The sequence below is a fragment of the Drosophila suzukii genome, chromosome X (genome assembly GCF_043229965.1).
Source record: "Drosophila suzukii chromosome X, CBGP_Dsuzu_IsoJpt1.0, whole genome shotgun sequence".
Taxonomy (NCBI): domain Eukaryota; kingdom Metazoa; phylum Arthropoda; class Insecta; order Diptera; family Drosophilidae; genus Drosophila; species Drosophila suzukii.
The window spans coordinates 4,637,870-4,658,012 of NC_092084.1; the positions used below are offsets into that span (position 1 = coordinate 4,637,870).

Consider the following 20,143-nt stretch of genomic DNA (forward strand, 5'->3'; position numbering starts at 1 on the left):
AGATCCATTTATAAAGCAAAAAGCATTGAATTCTTATGAATTTTGGTATTTATTTTGGTGTTTTTGGTATTTATTATAGTATATAGTGTTTAGTATATTTAGTATATAGTGTTTAGTAGCATATTATAATATATTTTTTTCATAGACTGCATGTTTTTAGAATTCTTGAATTTTTCTCCCTGTGCGGATCTGTGTGGCAGCCATTGACCGCTGGGCAAAACTGGGAGAAAAGTGCAAAGTTGCTGCCGAAGCACGTACAAAGCATTTTGCACAACATTTTCCGCGCTCGCATACACAAGCACAGCCCAATAGCCTGGCTATGTGGCCATATAGCTATATAATTGTGTTCCAGCTTCTCCGCAATCCACAGACTAACTGCATTTATAATGCAGCAGCTTCTTCATGGCTCGCTGGGCCGTTCCCGGCAACACCCAAAAGACCAGCCCCGAAAAAATAAAGAAGGGAAATATAAGGATGGGGCTGGAGAAAAATAACAAATGAACTGGACTCGGTTCCCCAGCTGCCGTTGATGTTGCAGCTCGACCACAAAAAGTACAGTGAGGCCAGGCACAGTTGGCTAGACATGCTTGAAAACAATATTTTTATTGATCATCAGCAAAGTGATTTTTTGAAGCCCCAAAGAACCCAATAGTTAATATTTAATAAAGCAAAGCCCCTTTAAACTTTGATACATAATATATATATTTTTTATTGTTTTATAACAGTTTTTTAGCCACATTTTTTTTTTTCTTTTCTTATTCATTTGCTTGAAATCCCAACAATCCAGTAGTGAACATTAAAAAAAACAAAACCCCCTTTAAAGTTGCTTATATAATTGATACATTTTGTATTATTTTCTATGCACTCTTTATTAACCTTTTTTGGGTAAAAAAAATATCCGAAATTCCCCAAACTTTCTCCTTTATCACAACTTTTAACCAGGAATCCCTACTTCTTGCCACTATTCACCCCACTGTGCACAATGGCCACAGAAGCAACCACAACAAACTTTTGACCATTGTCGTCTGCGCCACAAACTGTGAAAAATTCGTTCGACATCAACGCAGAGTTAACAAAAAAAAAAAAGGAAAAAATAAAAATAAAAAAATAAAGGAAAAACACAGGGGCAGAGCAAAAAAAATGGGAAATAATAAAAATCAGCTTCAACTTTTTGCCAAAGCACTTGCTGCGCCATGTTGGTTACGCCCCCTGCCCTGCCCCACAACTCCCGCCCACCGACGACCGCCGCCCGTCCCCTCGAGAGAGCTGAAAACGTGACTAAAATGTTAAAGCCACGGGATGGAAAAGAAAATCCAAACCAGCAGCTACAGCAGCAACCGTCGCTCAATCGCAATCATTTTTTTCCAGCTGCTGTTTCTTCTTCAAGCCATGTTTTTCTCCACTTTTCCACTTTTTTTTTTGTATGCTGTATGCTGGCAAATCTTATGCAAAAATCCAAATGGAAATGCAGCAGCCAAGGAAGGAAAAAGCCAAACAAATGGCCGAAGTGAAATGGAAATGGGAAAACGCGGAGATAAAGGGGAGTTTGCAAAACATTTGCACAATATGAAAAAGTTGGAAAACCAAGGTCCATCGACCGATATTCTATGTACAGAAAAATGATATCGTAACTCAAAATAGAAAAGCTGCCTTAACTAACTTTTACGAAATTCTTTTATAAATAGTATCTTAGAGATTACTTTATATTTTTCAGAATTAGCCATTATAATATATTTCTAGCCTCAGACAATATTTTCATAACAATTCCGGAGTCACAGCCGTGAAATCTTCCCACTACGCCTGTTCAAGTTTCAAGTTTACACCCAACCCATTTTATATGCCATAAAAACTCATTAATATTCAGTTTTTTTTTTGGTCTTATTTATTTTAATTTTTTCCTGTTTTCTTCTACACATTTGTTGTTGTTTTATTTGCTAATATCGCAGCTAATTATGTAATTAAAATGTTAACAAGTTTAACGCGAGCAATTTGTGTGAGCGGAGCGATGACAACAATAACAACAGCCACAAAAAAATAGGTGTTAAGCTTTATATTAATATTTCAAGCATATCAACAAAAAAAAAAGAAATAGCCGCAGCGAAGCGGTTGAACTTTAGCCTCGAAGCGAACGCAACATTTAATATTCTTTATGGATTTTTGTATTTCCGAAAACTCCACATACATATATTAAAAGTCGAAAGGGGCGAAAGACCCATGGCAGCCATGGGTTAACCGAGCTACCGAAGGGAACGAGTGGAAAATGCAATCAAAATTGTCAAATCAGGCGCAACGAATTGCATTAAAAATAGCATTAATGGTTCGGGGAGAAGGTGGAAAACGGGGAGGGCTAAGATATGGAAATGAGCGGAAAAGAAGTTCCAAAATAGAAACTATGTTTATCATGGGAATGGGAAAAATCGTTATCTAATCGCTGGTTTATTTGTTTAGCTTTAATATTTTATATCCACTACAGATCTCCCATTTTCTAATGAGCCCAGCCCAACAAGTTCACCGCAAAGGCTTAACCCCTTAAACTCTTTGAATTGCTTTTCCGATAAAAGGATGTGGCATTTAAATACCCCCCATCTACATGCATTTTTCCCCTCAGCCTCTGAATTTTAATACCAAGAAAAGCAGAAATAAAGTCGATGGACACAAACCGATATGAAAGAGCCCAGCGTGCAGAAAAAATAAATTCGAAAAAGTAAAAGAGGAAAAGGCACACAAAAAACAAAAAATAAGGAGGAAAAAGAGGAGTAGCTCCGATATTGGCCAGGATTCGATGAATAACGAGGAAGGGGGGCTCTTTTAGCCGCCTCTGGTTTTTGTTTCCCTTTTCCCCCCTTTATATTTTCGGTTTTGGGGACTGGGCGGCTGAGGGGGGAATATAATGGCAAAGTAAACAATTTCATGATGCGAGACGATGGCTTCTGGGCTGCCGCCTATCTACATCCGAAAGCCTCACCTCAGACCCCAAAAGCCCATCGATTCGCTCGCTTCACGTCTGTGTATCTAGCAGATACTTTATATGCATGAGTTACAGAAAAGGAGGCGTATTCCTCTCGCAGGCCCTCTCTGTTCCTCCTCGGTTCTCTGTGTTGCAAAAATATAAATACGAAAAAACATGAGCTGAAATTTACATGACAAAAATGGCCGAGAGGAGATGCCAAATGAGCGGCGGAAAAGGAAAGGGGTTCTGCCATTACGGTCTCAATAAATTGGCCAATACTAGTAAACGTACCCGAAAACTTAAAAATACTTAGCCCATAGTAAAGTGAGTTTCTGTCTTTTGATCGGTTAAACTTCATTAGTTTTAATACCCAACGGAAAAAAGACTTTATAAACAAGCGATAAGCCAATGGAAAATTATCGATAGTTATAAAAAACCCCCAAAACTGCCTAAAAATTGCAATGCAGAATTCAGGTTAAGTAGAGCATCTTAAAATCAAATTCTTTTAATCAAAATATTTAAGATATTGGACAAGATCGATAATGATATCAAATGAAGAGTTGATGATGACATATCGATATTTCAGGGCTAGTCATCCCCACTGCTTGTCAAAAGCAATCCAAAGACATTAATTCCTACCAATTAGTCCATCTTTTATGGTTCGGTCTTTAAGGGAACCTCTTAACTTAAACTCTCTGCGTTGCCATTCAAGATACCCAATCTCAATTTCAATCTCATCAACCATTTTCATAGTCATCGCCATCTCCATCTCCATCTTCATCTTCATCTCCATTTTCATAGTCGTCATCATCAACATTGTCGTCAGTTGCAGAGATTTTTATAGGCCCCCCCAAGGGGAGATTCTTCTCCTCCGTTTCTTCTCGGCTGGCTATATGTGTGTATATATATTTTCCATTTTTTTTTTTGCCTCCTTTTGTCGCCCCATAAAAATCACACTTCTTGGCCAAAAGGACAGAGTGAGATGGGGAGCTCTCTGGGCAGGAGCGAGATGGCAACAGTTTGGGGTGGCTCGTAAGTTCAGGTTCTTCGGGATTCTTCTTCTTGCCATCACCCCATGCCATCCCCATTTATCCACCCAAGCCACCCCCTTGGGAGGTTGTCGTTGTTCTTGTTTGTTGTCAGCAGACAGATAGCCAATGATAAGCCTTAGCGTATGAGTGATGTGCCATGGACACAAACACGAGCCAACGGGACAACAACCTCCCCGCAGCCCAGACACCCCCATATCTCCTCATCCACCCCCGCTCCTCCTCCTCATCCTCTGCCAGGGTTCTACCAATTTTTTATTCCATATTTTGCGGAGCTTTCCTATTTGATATGCTGGCTGCACTGCACACACAACAACCCCCAAGAGTGGTTTCTAAGTCAGGCCCTGCGAATGCTGATGGCATTTCAACAAAACGAAAAACGCAAAAAATATATCGAACGGGGAATGGGGGATGGGGGATGTGGGATGTGGGGGCATGCTGCGGAGGACCCACAGGAAAAGGATATATATTGCCAGTAAAGTTCACGAGAATCTGGATTTACAGCGTTTGCATGAGATACTGCGCAAAGTAATAGGATAATGCATGAAAACGTACAAAACCAAAATACCAATATGTCATTTTACCTGTTATAAGTTGACGGTTTTAATAATAATTTAATTTAGGCAATATACAATTAAAATGATATAGGTAGACTTAATAAGTCTATATATTTCTATATAATATCCACAGGTACCTATATAATTCTAATTTTATTTAATAAAGTAGCCATACCCAACAGTAGGGGATTTTATTGACATTCTTACCATACAAATATTTAAGGAAAGAAATACCATTCTAATTTAATTTAAAGCTCTATTTCGATGTCCTTTATAGAAAGACAAAAATCTACTTTATTTTTTTTAATTTTCTTTGTGTAGTATACCATCGAATTTCAGGAGTTAACTCATTACCCATTTATAAATATACTAATTGGTCATTAATATATTAATATTTAAAGCAGGTATAATTCCATACAAAGTTATCCCAGCGACATTATGAGCTTAAACCCCTTTTTTGTTTCGACATTTTCGCCCGCCAACTAAAATTCATTTTTGTTTAAAGACCAGGCCCTGAAACCGCCCACCTGTCCCCATTTTTGCGCCCATCCTGACATCCTGCCAGCCCAACAGCCCGCCATATCACCATCCCTACATCCCTATAACCCTACATCCCACCATCCTGTTCAGATCCTGGCCGCAAGGACGTGAAGTGCATCACATTGCGGTCTGCTGTTGGAGGATTTTCGTTCGGTTTCGGTTCGGAGTTTTGCTCTCTGTTTATTTTGTTAATATTGCGACACTCTCCTGCGCCGCTCACCTGCTAAGTTCAGCGGTTACCTGGCCGGGCTCATTTGATGTGGTCGGAAAATATACGACCCCCCGCCCCAAAATATACCCCCAAAATATCCACCCAAAAATCCTGCTGGGTGGTCTTTGTTTTTTGCCCTGCTGGCCATTGATTGATTTTAAATGCTTTTGGTGTTGGCGATTCATTGAAAATTTATGTATTTGTAAATTTGCATTTTTCAATATTTAATGCGGGCGTGGCTCATAAATGTGCGAATGCGAACACGGATGCGAATGTATCTTCGTCGAATGCGCGCTATCTATAGATTTTACTTATTTTCAACAGAAGGCAAATAGGGAAAGGGTCCCTTTTTCACCGACTGACTTTAGTCGGTTCGCTTAATGCGATTAAAGGTTTAAAGTTTTGTGCCAAATAAAGCGTATGCAATTTTCCCCCTTCCCCTGACCATGCCGAAAACATTTCCCAACCTCCTGGAAAATTTCTGCTTTGATTGGCAAAATTTAGCTCGAAGCCTGGCCAAAGTTGGCAACTTTTTAGCCAGGCCCCCTCATTTTGTGGGCCAAGACAAGCATAATATTATGCATATTATAATGATCAGCAGCAAGGACATAGCTGCTTGCCACATGGCACAAATTGTCCTTTAATTGGTTTTGCGCATTAATTTTGCAGAATTTATTGCGCATTGTGCTCACTACGTTCAGCGTTTTGCATTGCCAGTGCCGATGCATTTGCATTTGCATTTGCCAGCCCAAAATGCAATTAATAATAAACAATCTTGGCACCGACTCGACTCGGTAGCAATAACAATTTGGTCAGTGGACAGGACAGCCCCACATTAAGGCGACTGAAAGTCGTATCAATACATCGATGAGATATTGTTTTAGGTGGCCAACTGGACTTTTCGGAAATTTAAAGCAGCCGAAAATTAAATTATGCCGCTTCAAGAAGCCAAAATGGGATTGTGAAGGGGTAAGTTCCATAATATTGATATTATAGTGGAGAGTAATTAACTGAGATGCAATTCAACGCAATTAATAAGCGATTGACTTGTCAAAATATTAGAAAAAAATCTATTATATGACTGGATTTGAAATAGCTTGTTTTTAATTATCGATAAATATTTACAGTATACCTATTTAGGTATAACAAATTGATTTAAATAGCTATAATAGCCTCAAGACAAAGTAAAATATTTTTCGATTCGCCTTAATCGATTTACAGCGCAATATCAAATATCGTTTTTATCGATTTTATATATCGACCAGTATTGAGACTAATGTTACATGCAATGATTTACAGCTTACTAAAATATCAAATATCACATGATAGTTTTATGACCAAGGCTTGGTTTTTTAAGGATCCCTAAGCTATAATATCAAATATCACTTTCATTGATTTGACTATCGATAAATAAACTTCTTTAGGGGTGGCCTGGGTCTTGCGGTCACCATTCAGGGGCGAGTTTATCTGAGGCTGCCAAGCGATAAGCTCAAAATTTATGTCCATTCCCCTCCCCATCCCCGCACCCCCCCGGCTCTTCGCGCCGCCGAAACATAAACATGAAATTCTTTTATCGTTTTATCGCAATCTCTTCTCAGTTTAACCTTGAATGCGAGTGCACGTAGCCCCGAGTCGCCCGTTTTTGCACCATTACATTATCATCCCCCTCTGGTGGGAAGTCAACTTTTGACAAGGCTTATCAGTGGACCAGCATCAGGAGCATCAGGACCAAGAGCAGGAGCAGGAACAGCTGAGGACACGCACCCAAAAAGGGGCGGAGGGCGGCGGTTGGGTTGGGGTGAAGGACGCAGGACGCAGGACGAAGGACAGGCGACAGGGGTGAACGTGCCAGCGAAAAACGGAAGAAACGACTGGGGGTACGTCTGTTCCAGCGATAAGAAAAATCAAGTCAACTGGAGCTGGGGTGCAATTTTTTCCCCGTTTTTCCTCTTTGGCCCCGTTTTGATTTCCAGCAAGTGTCGTTTTAAACGTTAAGCGATTTAAATTTCGAAGAGCTTAAGAACCACTGAGACAACATTTAATGACTGGGTTACATTCAGCTTGTTTAAATATTGTGATATTTTTGTGATATATTTTGGGAATGTTGGAATAAACAGTACATATTAATAACATTTTGTAATAAGAAGTACTTTGCTCTCCCTAGTTTTTCTAGTTCTGTATAACGTTTCCAAATATAATAAAAATTCCCGACCCAAACTCAAGAGCTTTTTTTAATTCGAAAATATTCAGATGTACTATGAACAGTAGATGTTATTAAATAATTTATAATAAGAACTACCACAGTTTTCATAGTGTTGTATAATTTTTCCAAACATCATAAATATTTCCGAGCCAAGTGCATGCACTCCTCTAGATCCCAAAACATTCAATACTTTACCGCTTCGACTCGTAACCGTTTCGATTGGTTCCGGTTGGTCAGAAATGCGCGGTCCATTTGGACTTGGGGCCCCATTGATAAGACTTAGCCGCTCCTGCTGCGTTTTGATGTTCGCCGCAAATGATTTGCCAAACACCGGCCACAACAAAAGTAAGGTAAGATCGAGTAAAAAACGATCGGGGAAAAAAAGAAGAAATATAAGAAAATATGTGGGGAAAAAGAGACCAACAAAGGCCATAAAGAAGAGACAGGCAAGTGTGTGCGGAGCGTCGGATTTTGATTAATTAATTTGCATACGAGCAATAAAAGTAAGAGCTGCGTTAATTTCTTGGCGCCCGCGACGTCGACTGAGGCAGCGGCCGAGGCAGAGTCAGCGACGCCGGCAGAGAGTTTTATAATGCAGCCGTATAATCAAATTAATAAACGAACAATAAAAATGCATAACAAATTGATGCGAGGCGATGGCGATGGCGATGATGATGATGATGATAATGATTGTAATGCTGATGATGAGTGGAGAAGTTGGGGACACACCGCGTAGAAAGAGACGGCCATAGGGATGGAGAAAGAGACGGAGAGATTGCCAAGAAGCAGCAGCATTACACGGATCATTATGCCGATCTTTCTTTATATTTTCCCCACGATTATTGATGATATGGGGACACAGCTCGTACACACCCACGCACGAAAATGAGTACAACCCACAAAAAATAATTTTTCTGTGCAGAACCAAGCATTTCTTTCAAGAACCTACTGCTTATAGAGCATTCATATTAATGATTCTAATTAGAAATTATGTCCTACGTACCACAAGCATTGTAGAGTTTTTAAAATTAAGTTCTAAATGATATATTTTAAGGGATTTTTTCAGATTCTTTTCAGAGTTTTCTAATCTATATATTATATATTATTGGGTTCTTTTATCATATTACTTTTACGATACCTAAATACTTGTTGTATACCTCCGCAAATGGCTCAAATTGGGTTATAAGGCTTACAAAACCATTCCCAGAGTCCGGAAAACGATCTTGAAAACCTCGTGTGATGGGCGGCAAAGGCAACTGCTGCTGTAACCTCTGCCGCTTTGCTCTTTTGCTGCTGGAGCACTTGGAACGAATCGACGTTAGATGCGGTCATCTGCTCCGCGATCGTTTTTCTTTGGTTCCAGCCGAAGCCGAACGAACTCGACCTGAGACAGTCTCTTTCTCCCCCTTTCCCTTTCCCTTTCCATTTCCCGAGCGGGTTCAGCCTGTGTGACTTTGGGCCGGGGGTTAAAGGTCAGCCTGGGCACTACTCTACTCCACCTCTGGCTGATTCTACGCCTCCTTCGGCGACCACGCCCCCTTGCTCCCTGGCCCCTCCACCCTCTCCCCTGGCCCAAAACTGCGTGAGAGCATCAAGTGGCTCAATTGCTAACTCAGCAAAAATAGCCACAACTTCTGGTGCACTCGAAAAAATATTGATAACACAAATAAATCAAATCAAAAATTTAATAAATCCATAAGATCAATGTTACTAAACCCATACTGAAATTATTGGAAATTGTATCATCACATCATTTTAGAAGTGTCTTTTTGTAAGAAATTTTAAGAAAAAAAAAGGTTTATCGTAAAAAATGCAGAAAATATCTTATGGATTCTGGTGAGTTCATACTGTATAGTCCTTTAGAAGTGCAAAAAAGCATCTATCGTTTATGATTTTTATGTTATACCTTTATAGTACACCAATTAAGATATTTCTAATATCAAAATTTGAAATACAATACATTTTTGTAGTATTATACCTTTGAGTCCCAGCCCCAACTTTTATTTTCCGTGCACCTCCTGCTCAATTTTATTTTTCCACGGCTGCTGCTTCGCATCATCTCGGCTGCTCCATCATCTTCTCCTCCATTTGCGCTGGGCTTTTCGCAATCTCTCGGTTATAAATCAATCCCCGAGGCTTTGGCTACCGTTTTCTTCTGGTTCTTCTTCTCTCCACTTTTCGGGGAGTACGAGAAGAACCATCCGGGAAGAATTTCGGTGTAATAGTAAATTATAATTAGAAAGAGAAAGAGACTTTTAGGGTTAGGTGGCTTAACCTGTTGAGTGCCGAGCTGTAAATCAAAGCCCCAAGAAGGCGATAAGCCACCGAAACAACATGGCAGAAAAATGCTAGAAAAAATTAAGAAAGCTTAAAAAAGGGGAATAAAGGGGGAAAAAGGGTTAAAGGGTGGGCGGGCGAAGGAAGTGGCTGCAGAAGTTTGCCAAATGAAATTTATGGCATATAAATTATCTCACACGTTGCCGGACTATTGACAGCTCTAAAATAATCGTAAAATGGCCCAAGAAATCCATAAAAAACGGCAGAAACAAAAAAAGAATCGGGGGAGGGGGCTTTGAAAAGTGAAGCGAGTCCGAGGCAGAACCAGTAAGCCCAGAAAACCATGGCCCAGACACCAGAGACCATGAATGTGAATTACTATTTCAGTTTTCGACCCAAAAGCACTGCAAAATGAGTGCGAGTGTGTGTGTGTGGGGAGGGGGAGGGGGTCTTTGGCAGGGGTGGCGCTGGGAGGGGGACAGGCGACGACGTTGCTCTTGCCTTACCCTCAGTTTCAGCCAAGTTTCAGTTTCTGGCTCGGTTCGGTTCGGGCCAAGCCCCGGATTGCAGAAATTGAAAAGTTCCCAACAGTTGGGGGGCCCTCATAACTTTCATAGCACGGGACAGAAGACAGCAGACAGGGACGGAAGACAGAAGACAGGGACGGAGACAGAGACGGCGACAGGCGTCAGACAGAGACGGAGAGAGGGATGGGCGCTGGAGCAGAGCGAGAGGGGGCGCACTCGACTACGCTAAAGGATTTCGTGTTATCCATATTCAAATAATAGGTTTTCCCTTTCCCAACAAATGTTTACAAATTTCTATTGCTCTCACTACTTTAATAATTTTTTAGATCAGTTTTAGTTGTATTGAAAATAACATTTCAAACCCATGTTCAAATTTATAGCATTTAATACTGTAATGATTTGCAGGAGCAGTTTTGATTGAGAATAACATTTTAAATAATTTCCTTGAAAAAATTAGTAACGAGGTTTTCAGTAATATGATAAAAGTTTATAATATCCAAAGTTGTTCATCCTTTCTTTATCTCCTTCGAAGTTTTCCTTTTTTACCAACCCAATTAATATGCCCATTATCTTACTAATATTCATAAAATAAGTGGTATATTTTGTGACATATTATATAATCTACAAAGTGTACTATTTCATAAAACAAATATCTATCGATGAACTTAAACATTTGAAAAAACATTTAAGGTTGGTTTAATTTCGAAACGCTTTTATTTCCAAGTTCCGAAGTGGTTTGATTTTGTTTTATTAGGCATTTGGACTGGCTTCCGCCAATCTTGGACTTGGATCGAGCGACTTTATTGTAATGGGTTTTAATTTGAGAGTGGCGGTGATCGAGAAACGGGTTTCGAGATCTCTTTTTTTTCTTTGAGTAGACTATCGACCCGATTGCCGATAGTTTGGGGACCGACCACCCGAGAAGGCAGTGAAAATCTCATAATATATTGACAAGAAGAGAGGGTCTCAACGCCTCATTATGCATGGCAATTTATGGGCCGCGCCACGCCCTAGAACTAGACCTTAACCCCTAGCTGCCTGCTAAAGTTGCTAAATGCGGCAGCTACATAAATGCGGCTGCCGTGTATACGGTGCTTCTTGCTTCTTGCCCCATAAATCAGCGAAAGGATCCATAGAGCCGTTGATGGACAAGTTGAAGTCCAGGCTGCTGTCGTCGTAAACGTCCAACAGAAAGGGCTAAGAATGGCTAGAAAAATCACATTTCCATGGAGGCGCGGACAAAGCTTCCACGGAAATATTGTTGCACAGAAACAGAGGAACGGAGGAAAAAGACCCCACGATCCTAGCCCCCCTCCCCATCCGCGTCGTAATCTTCGGGATCGTAATGATCTTCCTTTGTGGCCAGTCATAAATGTTGATGAACAGCAGCGCAAACTTTTGTCGAAGGCGTTGCCGGTCTGAGCTTTTGTTGCCGCTGCTGCCGTTGAGGTTGCTGCCGTGTTCGCTAGCTGCAACATAAAAATTGAAAAGATGCAGCCACCAAGATATTTGCGGAGAAAAATGAGCAGTCGCCCAGAGAAATGGCAGCGGATGTTGTGCGGGGGAGCTTGGAACTTGGGGTTACCCTCGAAGAGCAGGAATTTCTTAAAAAGGTACTCAACATCATTTCATTTCTAGTTTTTTGGTTTTAAGTTAACCCATCATACTGAAATGTACATTACTTCAAATTTTATAGGCGCATTTCTTGATCATTAGAGTATTTTTTAACTACAAGTTCTAATAATGAAATTTTGAAGCCTTTTTCTTTGATTGCCTTAAGAAAGCTATAATTACAGGAGCATACTTTTTCTAATACTATAAATATCTATAGTTATGTAACATCACATCAAGGCATTATAATGATCTTTAAAAAAGTTTTTCAATTCCGAATTGCGTTCCCTTTCAAAAATGTATGTACTAAAGTATAATATTTTTTATAAGCTTTTAGAGCTGTAGTAATATTACTAAAATATTTTTATTTATATATCATTTAAACCTCAAAAACTGCCTAACTAGCTTTTCAGTTCTCTAAACAGAAAACCCAATATCAAAATGATCATATTTCTTCGCCACTTCTACTAAAGTCCATAGCTACCAAATCCCCGTCATTAACTAATGGGTAAGGCAAATGGCAAAAAAGAGAAGAAAACCAACCGAGAAACAGTAGAAGCAGGAAGAAGAAAGCTTGGCAGCTTTATGACTCGACTTGGCATCAGTCTGCCGTTGTAAAGAGCCCCACTGTACGGGTCTACGGCTTCCTGAACATCCATTTTCCAGTCAAATGTCGACAGCTTTTGACTCGAACCGCCCCCGAGCCCCAAGCCCCAAACCCCTTTCCCCAAACCCCGAACCCCAAAGAGTTCTGTAGCCAATTTATGAGGGAGGAAGGTGTCTGCCGCTGCATGTCCAATGTCAACAAGTTTACTGGAGAATTTTTAGATGCAATTACAGTCGAAGTTCCCCAGTTCGAATTATGAAGCTCCATGGGAATGGATATGTTACGAGAAAATTTTTTTTTAATTTCTGTGGCTGTTGCTTTCTTTTAAAAATATTACTTTTACTGGCTTTTAGAAATTTATATTTTTTCAAAATACACAATATATGAAAATAAATTTTGGCCTAAAACATATTTATTCATTTTTAACATAGACTTTATAAGACATTTTCATAAATGTTTCTATACATTTTGATACATTTCCAAATTATTTTTATAACTCGAGTTATAGTAGGATAAATAATGCAAATGGGAAAAATAAAAATAGATTAATATAGTTAAAAATGTATTTCGACTATAAACATTTATTTTCAAAAAAATTTAGTTGAAAGTCCCAAACTTGTCGGTCTAAGGACAAAGATGCATAACGTTTCCCATTTTTGCTCTGTACTAAACGCAAAATATAAAACTAAGAGGGCCTTTTCCCACTTTTTCACTATTTTCTGTAGTTTTCTTATTCTGACATTAAACAGTCAGCAAAAGTGAAAATTTGACAGGAGAGCAAATGAAATAAAACAAAAGCCAACAACAAGATGGGGAAGGGAAGAGGAAGAGCGGCAGAAGAAGAAGAAGCTGAAGCTGAAAAACTTTGACAACTGCGCAAAAGTTTTTCCGTCCAAAAACGAACGGGAAAACAAGAGGAGGAAAAACAAAACCGAAACAAAAACAGAGGAACAGGAACTTCAAAAGCATACAAAATGGGTGAGCGGAAAAGAGACGGCAGATGGACCCGGGGGAGGGGGGAGAGGGTCGGGGCATAGATCCCTCCCCCCGGCGGCAATCCCCTAAAAAGGGAAACAAGTTCAAAAGTGCAAAAACTTTTTTCCTGCCCAGCCGTCGCCATTAAAAACCTCCTTGGCCATCTTAACCCATTGTGGGCAAGCGAAGTCGCTAGCACAACATCTAGGGATCGCATTCCCATTTCCACGATCCTTGAAGGGGTTGACTTCCTCCACTCAAGAAGTCTCGACCGCAGTAATCCCAACTATTATTATACGTATTTACTTTTACCTCGAAGTGGAAAACTAAGCCAAAACACCGTCGGCATGGAGCGCAAGACATTTTTTAAATAATATATATTTTTCCATTTAGAATTGTTCTTTTAACCCATTGCGAGAGACTAGGACATTTTTGTAACATTCTCTAAATATATTTTTAAAATTTAAGACTCTTGGATCCTATACTTTAATAACGAATTTTAATTTGGATAAAATTGCAGGGTGATCTTCATATGTGTACACTTTACAGATCATTTAAAATAAAACTCCGCTGAATATCATTTTTAACACAGCTTTGTTTACGACACTATCTATAAATGATAGAGCTTCGACACAGGTGTTACCTATGTATTATTTCTGCTCCTTCCCATTTTCCTAGTCCCCCGTATTATTATTTCTGTAAGCGAAATATTATTCCATAAAATCTGAAGATCATATTTGGCCTAATGAAACCAAGCTTAATCCCATTTTCCCTGTTCTTGTCTACGATGTTTTTCAATGATACTGGGATCCAAAATTAAGTCATTATGTTGTATGAAAACTAGAACGCACAAGAATGGAAACATAAACTTAATATCTGACAAAAAGGGAACAATCTTTAAATGTATTATTGTAAAAAACATGTTCCATTTCTATAATTTCTTTTAAATTTCAACGTTTTTCCATCGTATGATTGCATGTGTTAGGAAAGATTTTGTAGTCCTCAGCCCTGCTCCATTTCTAGCCCCTTTCAGGACAGATCTTTGATTTTTTTAAAGATATATCCCCAAAAAATCTGTTAAAGTTATATTTTCGAGATATGTGTCCCCTTATCACCTCGCAGTGCCTTCCGTTTTATTTCACTTCTGTCCTCTTTTTAATGGCAGCACTACCCAAAGTACACTTTAGTACTACTCCTTTTTGAAGGACTTTTCGGAGGCCCCTTAGGCCCCGGCCCTCAGAGCTTAACCCTTCAGCGATCACTTACCGATATTGTGCTGGCTGGTGTGTAGGACCGCCCCGAACGCCATCAGATGGTCCTTGGGCGGGGGGGCGCGGCTACCGAGGGCGGCGAACCCGTCGCCCAGAAATGACGCCAGTGCGACGGCCCTCAGGGGCGCTTTTGAGGCCTCGGTGAGAATTTTGTTGTCGAATATCTTGATGCCGGGGGATGGAGTTTTTTTTGGGGGGTTAAGAGTTGGTTGCGTTTGCCTTTTGGGGGGCGTCAGTGGGTTAAGTCCCGCGTGCGTGTGTACGAGGCGCGAGTGTGTGTGTGTGTGTGTAGGGGTGTGCGTGGAAGCGAGAGAGAGAGATAGAGAGGAGCGGGTTAACCCCACCTACACACTTAACGGTAAACGCACATAAAGGCTGGGGGCAGGTGCGAGCGAGAGGGGAATAGCACGTGTGTGCCGGCGGCAAATTTGGCAAAACAAAAACAAAGCGCGAAATTCGGCTCCTCTTTGAATAATTTTCTTCTTTTCTGCTTCCTTATATTCCAGTATTTAGTTGTGTGTATTTTTTTTTTCTTCCTTTTGAGCACTTTGCACTTTCAGCTTTACTGCGATTTCTTGGTTTTCCTATATGATTTCCTCATATATTTATATATTTGTATGCTTCCTCTTGTTGTTCAAGATTCTCACTTGCAAAAAAATTTGAACAACGCAAAAATTCTCGAGATTTTCGATTTCGCGGCGGAACGGAAACAGCTGACTAACGGTAAACGGCAAACGGCTGCGTGCCTCCCTTGCGAGCGTTTCTTCGTGCGTCTTGCGTTTTGCGGGCGCTTCACGCGAACGTCAAACAAAAACTGAAAACGGAAAACGGCAAACGCGACGGCAAAGCGGACGGCCCGATTACCGATAAACTGGCCAGCCGAGCGCACACGCACACACACGAACAGCGAGCCGAAGCGGCGACGAATGGCGCGCCTGGGTGCGAGCGAGACGGCCGTTGGCGCACCGCTCGCACGCACGCAGCCCAATGGGGCGAGTAGTTTCGCCATGGTTCGCCTGCGCCAGAGCGAGACGCAGCGAGTGTCGCTCTGGGGCTGCTGCGACGCGGACTGCGCTGCTAGCGGCGCTGCAATGGAGTCGCTGGCGCTCTCGCTCTCGCGCCGTTGTTGTTGTTGCTGCTCGTGCAGCTTCTCAGGCGCTCTCATTTGGGGCTTAAAGAATCAACAAACTTGTGAAGAGATAAAAAAATTTTAAAAAAATCATTTTTAAAAAACTGCAATTATTATTTTGTGTTTTTGCAGGTGCCTCTAAAAATGAAAAGAAATTTGAAATTTAAAATTTTAAATCTGTCCTGTTTTAAAAAAACAAAAATGTTTCTCAAGATCTTTTGGGTAATATCGAATCTATATCTATCATGACATATATTTTTGTCTTGGTTTTTTTTTTGTTTTTTAACTGGATTCGATTAACTTTAAACAAACATATTGACTTTGCCATCTTGAGTTTCAAATATTTTTATTTTACATATAACAAAAAAGGAATAAATATATAGAAACAAAAATTATTTTTGAAGAAAAAGATGTTACTTATTTTTTCATACAATTTTTTTTTAATGATCTTACTTTTTTGATCCTTTACAAGTGTTGTGGTTACCATTGTTTTTGTTGCTGCTCTCTGCTGTTGCTGTTGTTGTTCTCCTATTTTGTGTATTGTTGTTGTTGTTGCTGCTGCTCTCCCTCTCTCTTTATTGCGGTTAGAGGGGGCGTTGCTAAGCAACTGGTTTTTTTGCTCTGCCTTTCGCTTCATTGAGAGATGCGCAAAATGGCGCTCTCTCGCTCTCACGGCCTCCCGCCGTCGCTCCCTCTCGCTCACTCTCGCTGGCCGAGCCAATGGCATTTTTCAAAGTGACATTTGCCCGCGTTTTGTCCCTTTCGCACTTGTCCGTGCTTGTGTGCGTGCCAAGGTAAAATGTCAAATGCTTTTCGACTGTCAACTGTTGGTCGCAAAAAACTTTTTTCTTTCCTCTCCCCCGTTTTTTTGTTTTTGTTCGGCTGCTTCTTCTTCAACTTGTGTTTGTCACTTGTCGTTAGCAGTGCGAAAGGGAGAGCACTACTAGCGGGGGTGTGGGGGCGTGAGTGGGAGTGGGAGTGGGAGAGGGACGCCCCTTTGGCGTTTTAACGCACTGGAGACAGCAACAAAAATAAAGGAGGCGAAAAAAGAGAAAAAAATGGTGTTAGAAAAAAATGCAAGTAAGAAATATTGAAAAAAATCGAATCAATTTTTTTTCTTTAACCTTTTAAATAGATTTTTTTAAAATTTTTTTTTAAACTGTTACAAAAAATAAAAAAAAAACATAATAATAACAATAAGACAATAACAAAATTTAAAAAAAATAATGAAGTATATATTTAAATGTAAACAAACCGAGAATAAGATTAAAACAAAACATGCATACAACTGAAGATAAAAACAAAAATGCAAATAAGTCACAGATCAGGCTCAATAATAAAAAAAAGCAACAGAGACAAAAACAAATCCAGTGAGAGCGAAAGAGAACGCAATAGAAGAGGGTAGGTGGCGTTAGTGGGTGGCGCCCGCTCTCCTTCTCCATTCCTTTTCCCCTCTCACTCACACTTCGATAAGGGGAAGAAGAAGACGTCCGTCAGAAAATAAGGGGCTGCGGTGGGCTAAAATGTACCGTTTTGTGTGGGTGTGGGCGGGAGGGAGTCAAAAATATTGCACATTAGGGTGTTAAGCTGTGAAGTGCTTGCTTTTTGTTTGTGTGTGTGTGACTTTTTACTTTTTCTGTTCTATCGAAAAGTTATCGAAATCGGTTGATCTTTGACGGCCTTGAAAACTGCGACGCCCCCAATTCATAAAGAGCGAGCGAGAGGGGGAAGAGAAAAAGGATTAAACACTTTTTGTTGTTGGCGATGAGGTACAGATGAAAATGAATGCCCCAATTTGCTATTCATGCATTACATACTTTAAAAATATAAGGTAAATAAAAACTATACCTTTATCACAATATTTTAAGTTATCAAATTAATATTATTATCATATCAAATAATTCCAAATCAAAATAAAGTTCCTAAAATAAATTTTCTAACTAATTTTGTTATGGAGCAAGCCAATTAATGTTTACCATTTGAATGGTTAAAAAATTGCATAAATTTAAAGCATTTTCGAAAGCAACAAGTTTTTCGTATTTCAAAGGCGAGAAAGGGAAAAAAAGAAGTTAAGTAAGGAGGCAATATGATGGAAACATGGAATACAGGATAAAAGACATGCTGGGGATCCACCCACAGAACATTGTGATCCCTAATCTGTCATCTCATTCATTTGGCCTTACCTTACCTTTACCTTTGGCTTCTGTAACTGCCCCGGTTCCTCTTCCTCTTTATCCTCCTCGTTTCCTCTCCAGCTATCCGTCCTTTTCACGTCCTTACCCACCTCCGTCCACCTTTTCCAACAAATGTCAGTTATCAAAAAATCGCAGTAGCAACGAAAAACAAGGAGGAGCACAAAAGTTTCTAAGTCAAAGTTTGCAATACCCTCTTTATAATGGTTTACTATATATATAATAAGAATTGCATTAAAAGAAAAAATTTGTAGGTCAAAATGAAACCCTCTCCTTATAATATTCTTGTTTTTGTTTACAAGAAATAAACTTTCTAAAAAATTCTATTATTCGAAATATCCTGGAATTCTGAAACACTTATTAAAATTATTATTACTTATCTATATAATATATTTTTTAGTTATATTATTTTTCATTCAAAAATTTTTGTATTTTATATTAATTTTATAATTTAAAGACTCCAAGTGAGGGCATTGGAAAAAAACCGACAGCTCAACCGAAAACAAACAAGTAGCGGTAAGAAAATGTTGGCCAGGCCGTGATAAGGCGCAGCTAACTGCCACGCCCACCCAGCAGAAACAGCACCGCCCACCGAAAGGGGCGGTGGTGGGGGTGGCAGGTCGATGGCCACAGCAAAATCAACAATAAAAACAAGAAAATCATGAAAAGCAAGAAAAGCGCGACGAACTTCGCGACGCGCCATAAACTTTTGGCAGGCGGTGTTTCTCGGAGGTGGGGCTACAGCTATGGTCAAGATAATAGTGCTTTAAATATAACTCAAATATTTGTATAGCAAAAATGATTACATAGTATTATAATTAATTTTTGTTGCAAAAATTGAGTAAATGCATATGACTTTGTAAGGGAAATAACATTTTCTTTTCTGCAAAACCAAGGATTTGATTATTTTTTGGATTGTAGGACTACTACTATTGTTTTGACCTCTTTCTATATGTATAGAACCAAGAAAAAACCAAGTTGGGAAGCCCCGAGCTAACTGACAGCAGCAAAGGATATGGCACCCGATTTTTGGGAGTCAAGTGGTTGCCCCGCCACGCCCACCGTCCGCCGCCCACTTGCCACTCCCATTCCGCCCCCAAGGGCGACCAGTCACGAACTGAACAAACAGCAAACGGACGTCGCCATGTCACGAAAAGGACGAAGATTCACGAGGAGGGAAAAAAGAAGCCAGAAAGAATCAGAATAAACCATTGGTATCAAATAATCCGAACAGATATCCTACAAAAATACTAAATCAGAGAACCAATTATAAACAGAAATTTTGGGATAAAAATATTATTATAAAATATAATTGTGCTATGGGCCTATAAGTTTATTTTAAGTAAATAAAATTGTATTTTTTGTCAACTCATTAATACTTCTTCCTAAATAATAAATAATAAGTCTTTAAAATTTGCATTTACATTTTTTTGTATGTGTTAAAAGGTCAGGATCAAACTTCTACAATGGTAAGGTAATAATATATTATTATATAAATACATGAATTATCAATATAAATATATTTATTCCCTTTATACATTTTTAAAGAATATATATTCCTAATGACGAAGTGAAGTGTATTCAGGCGGAGAAAATGAGGTCGATTGCATTGCTCTGATATGCAAGCACACGCGTTCGAACCCATCTGAAGTCCACCCACTCCTACATTTTCCGCAAATCAGCAACAAGAACAAAGAAAAATCGCAGGGCAAAAAAATGATATAGAATGTATTAAACCTAAAAACAAATCCAAAGGCGAAGGCTGAAGCGAAAAGTAAAGCGCCATTCCATGTGGGCGGTCGCTGGTGCCACGCCCTAATGCATTTCATGCGGGTGAGTGTGTGTGTGTGTGTGCAACACTGACAAAAAATAATATAAAAAAGAGAGAAAAAAAAACATCAACAAGAATCTGCTGTTCGCTGTCACTTTTGCTTGTTTGTTGTGGAGAAATACTTTTTGGCAGCAGTGTGTGTAGGTCCTTAAAGAAAATAGGGTAGGAAGGTGGGTTGTTTGGGCCGGGAAAACACGTTTGAATCAAAAATAC

The 20,143-nt window shown here is 39.7% G+C and overlaps 1 protein-coding gene across 1 annotated transcript in view; it reads right to left on the reverse strand.

The window, feature by feature from the left end:
* Nucleotides 1-15,585, reverse strand: part of Lim1 (LIM homeobox 1) — a 56,197-nt gene extending 40,612 nt beyond the window's left edge. The window contains exon 1 of the mRNA XM_036820688.3: nt 14,774-15,585. Within this exon, the coding sequence (XP_036676583.1) occupies nt 14,774-14,816 (43 nt within the window). The 5' untranslated portion in view covers nt 14,817-15,585. The remainder of the gene's footprint in view (nt 1-14,773) is intronic.
* Between the last annotated feature and the right edge of the window lie 4,558 nt (nt 15,586-20,143).